Source organism: Patiria miniata, unplaced genomic scaffold, assembly GCF_015706575.1.
Source record: "Patiria miniata isolate m_02_andy unplaced genomic scaffold, ASM1570657v1 HiC_scaffold_6, whole genome shotgun sequence".
In the NCBI taxonomy this organism is placed as follows: Eukaryota; Metazoa; Echinodermata; class Asteroidea; order Valvatida; family Asterinidae; genus Patiria; species Patiria miniata.
This window is the reverse complement of record NW_024037073.1, coordinates 22241435-22249893: the sequence shown is the minus strand read 5'-3', so window position 1 is coordinate 22249893 and position 8459 is coordinate 22241435. Positions and strand designations below refer to the sequence as shown.

General features: G+C 41.2%; 1 protein-coding gene across 1 annotated transcript; it reads left to right on the top strand.

The window, feature by feature from the left end:
- The first annotated feature begins 6281 nt into the window (after positions 1-6281).
- LOC119743338 (E3 SUMO-protein ligase ZBED1-like) lies at positions 6282-8384 on the top strand. The gene is made up of 2 exons (XM_038219739.1): positions 6282-7270; positions 7673-8384. Exons 1-2 carry the CDS (start codon positions 6282-6284, stop codon positions 8382-8384), a joined length of 1701 nt encoding a protein of 566 aa, XP_038075667.1.
- The last annotated feature ends 75 nt before the right edge of the window (positions 8385-8459 follow it).

The window sequence follows — 8459 nt, the reverse complement described above, 5'->3', positions numbered from 1 at the left end:
TACCTGTGATGACACCTTTAATACACCAGACTTAAATGCCATACTTTACATCTAAAGTCTACAATGGCCTCGTATATTATATATCTGTGCTCTGCAGGAAAACATCTATTCAATTGGATTTCTCCTTGCTAAAGATAGAATTCAAGAAAGTTTGAACAAAAAAACAGCACTTAATTTGGTCTTCAAAAAATGGTTTCTACATTATGCAACATGTATCAGGCCTGCAACTTTTCCTCGGATCCGCTGATTTCCTCGCTTTTGACTTCTCACGAATGCCATTACAAATTGAAAAACACTGTACAAAGTCTTGTGTAGTTGGGATTTCCTTGTTTTTTTTTCTAAACTCCCAGTTGCATGCCTGATGTATGCACAAAGATTGGTATACATTTGGAATCAGATGCTGCTAATGCATAACTTGCAACTTTGTCGATCTGTTACTTAAGCTGTGTCTGAAACGGGCTTCTAGAGCTATTGCCACGGCTATTGTCAGATTGTTCCCATGTTATTGTTTTGGGTGAAAACCTAGACAATATAGCTCTAGCCATATCAATTTTGTTTTAATCTGTTCATTTGTGCATCAGGTCTTGACCCACAAGATAACCATTCCACCAGCACCTCTGACGTACGGTGACTGGCGCTGCCATAACGGATCCTTATCACTATCTGACACAACAGCACTTCACCTCAGAGATCTTCAAGATTGAGATCCAAAACCTCCCATGACACTTTGGATTTGCGGTGAGTTTGCTCCCTAAATATTGAACCCTCAATAACAATAACCATACAGTTTGTGCCTTTTTAGGAGTATGTGTGTATTGTGCTCCATGCTTGGGATTTGTCAAGGTCTGTTAATAACAGAATCAAAAGGCTGTCAAATGAAATTCACTCAAACATGAAATATCCTAGCCCTGTGTTTGTATGAAAGTAATGACCACATTTTACGCACACTTTTTTGCAATGCCCGTGCACATGTTCACAATTGTTTCTAATGTTGCTGTGATGTTGATTTAGGTATTTTACACTTTACAGCTTTTGGATTTTCTGTATAATTTATGAACCTAAAATTGATTGCATTGTACATGTGTACAAGTTTTTACATTTAAGTATTTCATTGGCTGCATGCTATGTGCTAATGAACGCAACAGTCACATCAAACTTGATCAAAACACTTTTGTTAACTTTCCTTTCCCCTCAAACAGCAGTGACATTGAAGTTCCAGCTCATGACATCACTGTATTACTCATGAATATGGAACTTCATAAAAAAATATATTTAAAAGCCTGAAACATCCAAAGACTTGGAATATAGTTCCTAAAATAAAAACCTCAAAATCTGTTTCAAAGGCACTTAAAAAAAACATTTATTTACAGTGAAAAGATTTCAGGGGTTCCATATGTTAGTACCAATACATGTACATTGTCACACTGAAAAAAGTAACAAACAAGCTCATTAAAAGGAAGGGTAGATCATTTGTCATTTGTGCACATTTTTTTTTCGTTTGAAGCTACAAAAGTGCTCAAAATCTAAAAACAGGTGCTTAACAACTAACACGATGAAGTTTAAGCTCTGTGAATGCAGTATCTTCCGAGAAAACTATATTCTAGGATCTCAGGTTCCATTCAAAAGTCGTGAGTCATGTTTTATATTGCGTCCGAATTCAGCCCCAGGGACACATTCTCATTCAGTCAATTGCAGCTACGTGATGTCATGCACTGAACTGACGTATAAAAGCAACTTAGTGTGCGTGTGCGTCGTGTCAACGCTTGCGCGCACATATTCATGGATTCACCGAATTTACAAACCAACTACGTGAACTAACATGATGCATCGTTGGAAATAGCTTTCTTTCACTGTTTCCTTCAAAATGACAGCGTGCCAGAAAGAATGATTTCACACGGAGTTTAGTGGCATTAAAACCGAAAGCCTTTTAACAATAAATTTGTCAGTTACTTTTTGGATAGTTGCAAATGATCTACTCTACCTTTTAACACGCACACAAATTTGATTCAGAAAACAATTAAATTATTTGGGATTTGTTCATTTCTGAACCATTTACATACATACATTGCATGAATACCAGCTGTTGCCTTTACTGATAGTTGGTTGCAATCTGCTCTGGGCGGGCCTGCACATTACTGATGTCATGGTGCGTACATGTATTGGCAGTTCGCTGAAGTAAAACACATTTCAACTCCAACATAATGTGCGTTAATGTTTCTTGATGTCAAATCTACTTGGCATTCCAATGAAGAAGATGTATGAAACAGCCTAAAAGCTGCTCTACAGTTAAAACACGACAGCAAGTTCAAAAGCACATTGACTCTGCACATTGCTGCCCTTACATGGATAGCTTGCACTCATCAGGTACCAGGGAACATTTTTCCTGACAGCTTTTCAACGATGGACTCCCTTCTGGTTCTGGATATGCATACTGCTGCCCCTGTGCTGATGGCTGGGTGCCAGTCAGCTCAGGACATTGTTCCTGAGTACTTGCAAGTGACTGCTGGCTCTCTGCTGGTTCTGGATGTACACACTGTTCCCCTTGCATGGATGACTTGCAGTCAGTCAGAGTAGAGCATTGTTCCTGATGAGAACTTGCAAGTGCTGAGGTCCCTGCTGGTTCTGGATGTACCTCAACATGCACTTGAACATGCTGCTGACTGTGCATGGATGCCTTGCTGCTGCTTTGCCTGGAACATTGTTCTTGACAATTGTTCAGTGACTGCTGACTCTCTGTGTGTTGTGCATGCCCTTGGCTTGGTGGCTTGCTGCTGCTTGGCCTGGCAGCACGGTGCTCTTGGTCATTTTCTGCCCGTGGAAACACACGAAGCTCAATCTGCTTCCCTGGCTGCGATGGTCGGCTGGGATTCCGTCTTGGGCAGCAACGACAGCACAGTTTCAGGAATGAGAAAGCCTTGACTACAGCATCACGATAGTCAGCGTTTGTGGCACTGTAGACCAGGGAATTGATTGAGCTATTGATCAGTTGCAAAATTTCAACGCATGTAGACAGAGTAGTTATTGTCTCTCCAAGTTCCAGATTGGCAACAATCTCAGCAGTTGAAGTATACTTTGATGCCACTACAAGTACATGAATTGTCATAATTGCAGTTGCAATGTACAGTGAGTTCAGAATGAAGAAAACAGCAGTGTTGATGATAACCATGCAGAGGACCTTACCTGCTTGTTTGGGACGGTTCGGAAACAGGGCTGATTGCTTGCATACTTTCAATACTACATAGATGTCCAAAGCAAGAGTTGCTATCAAAGAGGCAATGCTGATAATGGAAAGAATCCCAAAGTAGACTTTAGTGAAGACAGCATCTGTTAATGGTAAGAAAATCAGAATCACACCTACAATAATTGTTGGCACCCAGAGTCCTGCTGATATCTTTGCTGCTCGAGATTTAGAGGCTTTTTCCTTGAATGTCAGAGGATTGCGTACTGCAGAGAATCTCTCAGCTGCTATGGTAACCACAAAGAAATTAGAAGTAGCGAGGAACGTGCATTGGACACTTGATACTGCATTGTCGACCAATAAGTTGTACTCTGTGGGTGAAAACAATGCAAATATGAAGTGAGTCATAAGGTAGAGGGAGTCAGCCACAGCCAGATTGAATAAGTAGATGTTGATGATTGTACGCATGGACTTCACTCGAATGACTGTGAAGAGAAAGACAAAGTTTAAGCAGAGGCCGATTGGTGCAATGATTTCAGCACTTAACCATTTCATTTGATCAGTTCTTTCTCTACTCATGTAATAGCTCTCAAGATGCTTTTCAACTTCAGTGTTCCACCCAGTTGATGGAGTGGAGCTGTCTTGGTAGCCATTACCCATAGTTCATGCACAATGTAGCATTGAGCTCCGTGAGCTACATTTTATTCAGATGCAGCAAAGAATGTTCTTTTCTATTGCAAGATCACTCCAGATTTATACTTACAGGGATTGTAAGACCTTGAGCAATTGAAACAGAAACTTTCTTGTTCTTTTTTCTCTTTTTTCCCCCAACATTTCTGTTGGATTTTAATGCATATGACTATCTTGTGGTATCAGTTCCTGTAACCAAAGCAGATGCATGTAAGTCAGTTTCGCTACTTGCACTGACATGAAATCTGAGAATTCAATTTGTTTCAGTTTTAATTATTTGCTCCAGATTAAACATGCACATTGTGTACATGTAATTGTTATTTTATGCAAGTCTTCCCTTCACAAGGCATAAATGCCACTCAATGTGAGGGCTACCGTACAAGAAGAAAAGACAGAAAAAAAGAGGATGATAGAAAATGAAGACAATTAAGTTTAGTGTGTGAGAGATGCATGTTCACATTGTGTTTATACAGGGTGAGTTAAAAAGAAAGTGACCCGCACTCAAGATTTGTTTTTTCTTAAAAAGCAATCAAATTAGATACACCAAAGAAGTATGTCTTAAAAGAGCATGTTCTTCCACTCATCTGAAAAAAACCCAATCACTAAATTTGATCATGCCATCCAAAGTTATGCATGTTTTACTAAAAAGAACCCGTTTGTGTAGCTGTCCAAGGAATGCGATAATATTGAAAGCTAAATGAGCTAAGTGAGAATTACAGATTACACACAAGTATTCAAATACAAATGAGATTTTAATAATTGAAATCAAGAGAATTTTTACTATCAGGTTGTGTGTTTTGAATATGAGAAGCAAGTTCACTCTCTTTTTTCTTCGAAATATCGATGGTGATTTTTGTATCTTTTCCTTTGCAAGTTCTCGTTCATTCATGGAGGTGGGAAAACAATTGATGTTTGATTATCCTCATTGGGAGATGTATTATCAGTTCGCAGCACGGTAATTGATAAGTGGTGGACAGCCAAGTTTTGTGATCGTTTTATTGAAATAGACATGAATTGGGAATAGAGTTTGCAATTTAAATGAAATTTTCACAGTTAATAGTCAATAAGATACAGACTTGTATTCGAGTCACGAAACATCGAGTCCAAGTCCGAGTCCGAGTCACATTTCTCGAGTCCAAGTACGAGTCCCGAGTAAGGATGTGACGTTTACACGTGTAAACGTGTAAACGAAAAAGAAATCAAATCCGTTTAGAAATTTTCCCAAACGTTTAAACGAAACTCAAATTTCAAAAATGGGACCTTGTATTTTGCGCAACCTACCCTCCAGTTTTATTTACAAAGAATCTACGATGTTTATTTTATTTCATTTATAAAGAATTAGAAACGCATTCTATAGTAGTTAATCATGTTCCAAGAAGTTTGATTGATGCATTGTTCAATGATCGGCAACTCTTTTGTGTCAAATTGATACACAGTGTATACAATTGCTTGTGTTTGATGTTTTCAACACGCCGCTGGGCCGAGATCGATGCCTGGCGCGCATGGCGCCTCTCCTAGGTTTATTATTAAAATACTGAGTTTTAAAACAATTCCGAGTCTGTCTGTTTGTCTGTATTTTTTCTCTGAACTTGAATTTGCTGCAATCATCACTTGGTGTGTGCAGTAATCAAACCAATGGCTAGCAATTTCATAATGATTTTAAAACCGGCGAGGACAGTCACCCCCCCCCCCCCAAAAAACAGTTTACCCCGCTCCCCGTAAGTTATGAAGGCGTTATTTAAAACGATGTATTTTGCTGCATTAGGATTATTTTTTCCCGCTCCCTGTATCCAAAGTTACTGCCGCTTCCGTAACAAGGAAATCGATGACGATGACCCAGAATTTGTTTAGTGTTGGCAGGGGAAAAATAAAAAATATTTTTTTGGATCTCGGGGCGGGAGCTGAGGGGCGGTGACTTTACGGGATCTATTATAGGAAGGAAATTGCGGTTTTTAAAAGAGCGATATCATCGTCGATTATTTGCGTGTTTTACCTTTGTTTTTTAAATAGGCCCGTTTCCGACTTCCGAAAAGATGCTCCATCCTCGGCTGCGGTTTTCGTTTATTTGAAAATGTAGCAAATTATTTGCTTCCGTTATAAACCTCTCAATTACAAACGTTGCTAGATCAAAATTCAGAAGTTTTGTAAGGGTATTTATTGGCGCTGCACCTGACACTTCAGCACTTTCTTTCGATTTGTTCGTACTGTTCGTTCCTCGATTTGTTCCTCGCTCCATTCAACCAATTTGTTCCTGCTTGACAAAATGCCTCGCACATCAAATAGTCCAGTGTGGAACACGTTTGAAAAAGTGAATGACCATAGTGTAAAATGCAAAATATGCAGCGCTACCCTCTCATACAAAGGTGGTTCCACCGGAACGATGATTAATCATATAAAAATTAAACACCCATCCATGCGAGAATCAGATGAAACCGCCAGCGGCAGCCAGACAATGATGACCTCATTCCTAAGGAAGGAAAATTGCAACCCAGCTAGGGCAACCAAAATCTCAGAACTCATAGCTGCAGCAATTGCTCAGGCAAGCTTGCCGATCAGCCTGGTAGAGGAAGATGGGTTCAGAAAGCTATTGGCGTATCTGGAACCTGGATACAAGGTACCCTGCCGAAAAACAATGACAGCTCAGTTGCATCTGATGTACGAGCAGAAAAAAGACTCTCTAAATAAGGAGTTGCAAGATGCCTACAGCGTCGCCCTAACAACAGACTGCTGGACATCAATGAGTCAAGAGGGCTACATGACTGTGACATGCCACTTTATCCGGGACTGGAAACACCATGCGTTTGTATTGGACACGGCCCCTGTTGCCTCTTTTCATCACAGCGATGAAGAAGATCAAGAAGAAGAAACACAAGGCCCGCAGCGTCATACAGCTCAAGCCCTTTCCAACCAGCTCGAAGAAGTCGTCAATCAGTGGGGACTAAGCGGCAAGATCAGCGCTGTAGTTCACGACAATGCGTCCAACACGAAGGACATTGGAACTCTATCCAATATGGAGGTTACCGATGTTGGATGTGCCGCTCACACCTTGCAGTTAAGCGTGAACAAAGGCCTGGATTGCAACAGCCGCATCAAAACTGTCGTCGGTGGTGCAAAGCGTCTTGTCGGCCACTTTAAACACAGCAATGTGGCCACAAAAGCCCTTGAATCCAAACAGCGGCAAATGGACACTCCAAAGCATCGCCTAATATCTTCGTGCAAGACGCGCTGGAATTCCGTTTTTGAGATGCTGCAACGACTCCTAGAGAATCGCTGGCCAGTCTGCTCCGTCCTCAGCGACAGACAATACACAAAACTATCTGATGCGCAGACGTTGGATCTGAAGTCAGAGCAGTGGAACCTCATGGGCGAGTTAGTTACGTGCCTCAAACCTCTTCAGGTATGGTAAATTATAAAATTACCCCCACCGAAATTAATGTAAGATGCCCCACCCCGTTTTTGCATTACCCGTTTTTGCATTACCAACGTTGTTCACTTGTAAAATGTGGAATGGAACGAACAAAAAGTACAGGATAAGTAAACGATAATTTATTGCAATGGGCGCATTAATTCAGGGACAACAACAATTGCTGCTACATTTGCAGGTACGATAGTTCATCAGTGTATGCATGCAAAGAAAAATGAAAAGAAATTTTTGGAGCTAAAATAGCTTCTTGGCTGTTTGCCAGACTGTCCGACGTGCTATCTTTTAAAAATGTCGCTGAAACGATTCCGAAATATTGAGCATGCGTGGTGACTGATCATAAAGGTGTGACACGAAATGGTTGATAATAATTAATAATGAAGGGTGATCTTGTATTCCACACAGGTTGCAACAACAGTGCTGTCAGCGGAGAAGAATGTTAGCGCCTCTATCGTCCATCCAATTATTAGAGGTTTGGTGAGGAACCACATGGAGCCCCTAGAAGCCGACTCTGCACCCATTAATGAGTTAAAAAAAGTAGTGGCCAGGGATCTCGAGCGAAGATTCTGCTCTGAGGGTGAGGAGGCCCTGACCGGGCCTCCTATGTTGGCATCGGTATTAGATCCACGGTACAAGCATCTTTCCTTCGTGGACGAAGACTACCGAGATCTTCCCTTCTGTGCTGTCAAGGAAGAAATGGCAGTAATTATTTCGGCCACACAGGGGCAGGAAGAACCACCAGCAAAGAAGACCAAAGAAGCATCTGGCATGGACTTTTTACTTGGAACCAGCGGAGGCAGTGAAAAATCCAATGTCGATGTGGCTGCAGTTGCTCAGTCAGAGTTTGATATGTACATGCGTAGTCCCCCACTGGACAATGCGACAGACCCCATGAACTGGTGGCGAGATAACAGTAAGCTTTTCCCCACTCTGTCAAGGCTAGCACAGAAGTTCCTCGCCATCCCTGCAACCTCAGTACCCTCGGAGAGAGTGTTCTCAGCTGCTGGGAACATTGTCAATAGCAAGAGAAGTCTCCTACTTCCAGAAAACGTCAATATGTTGGTGTTCCTTAACAAGATGAAGGATCAACTGTAGACTGGCGTCGCGTCCAGTTTTGAATCAGCAAGCGTTTTACTTAGCGTACCTTAAGTTTTAAAAGTTCAACTGAAA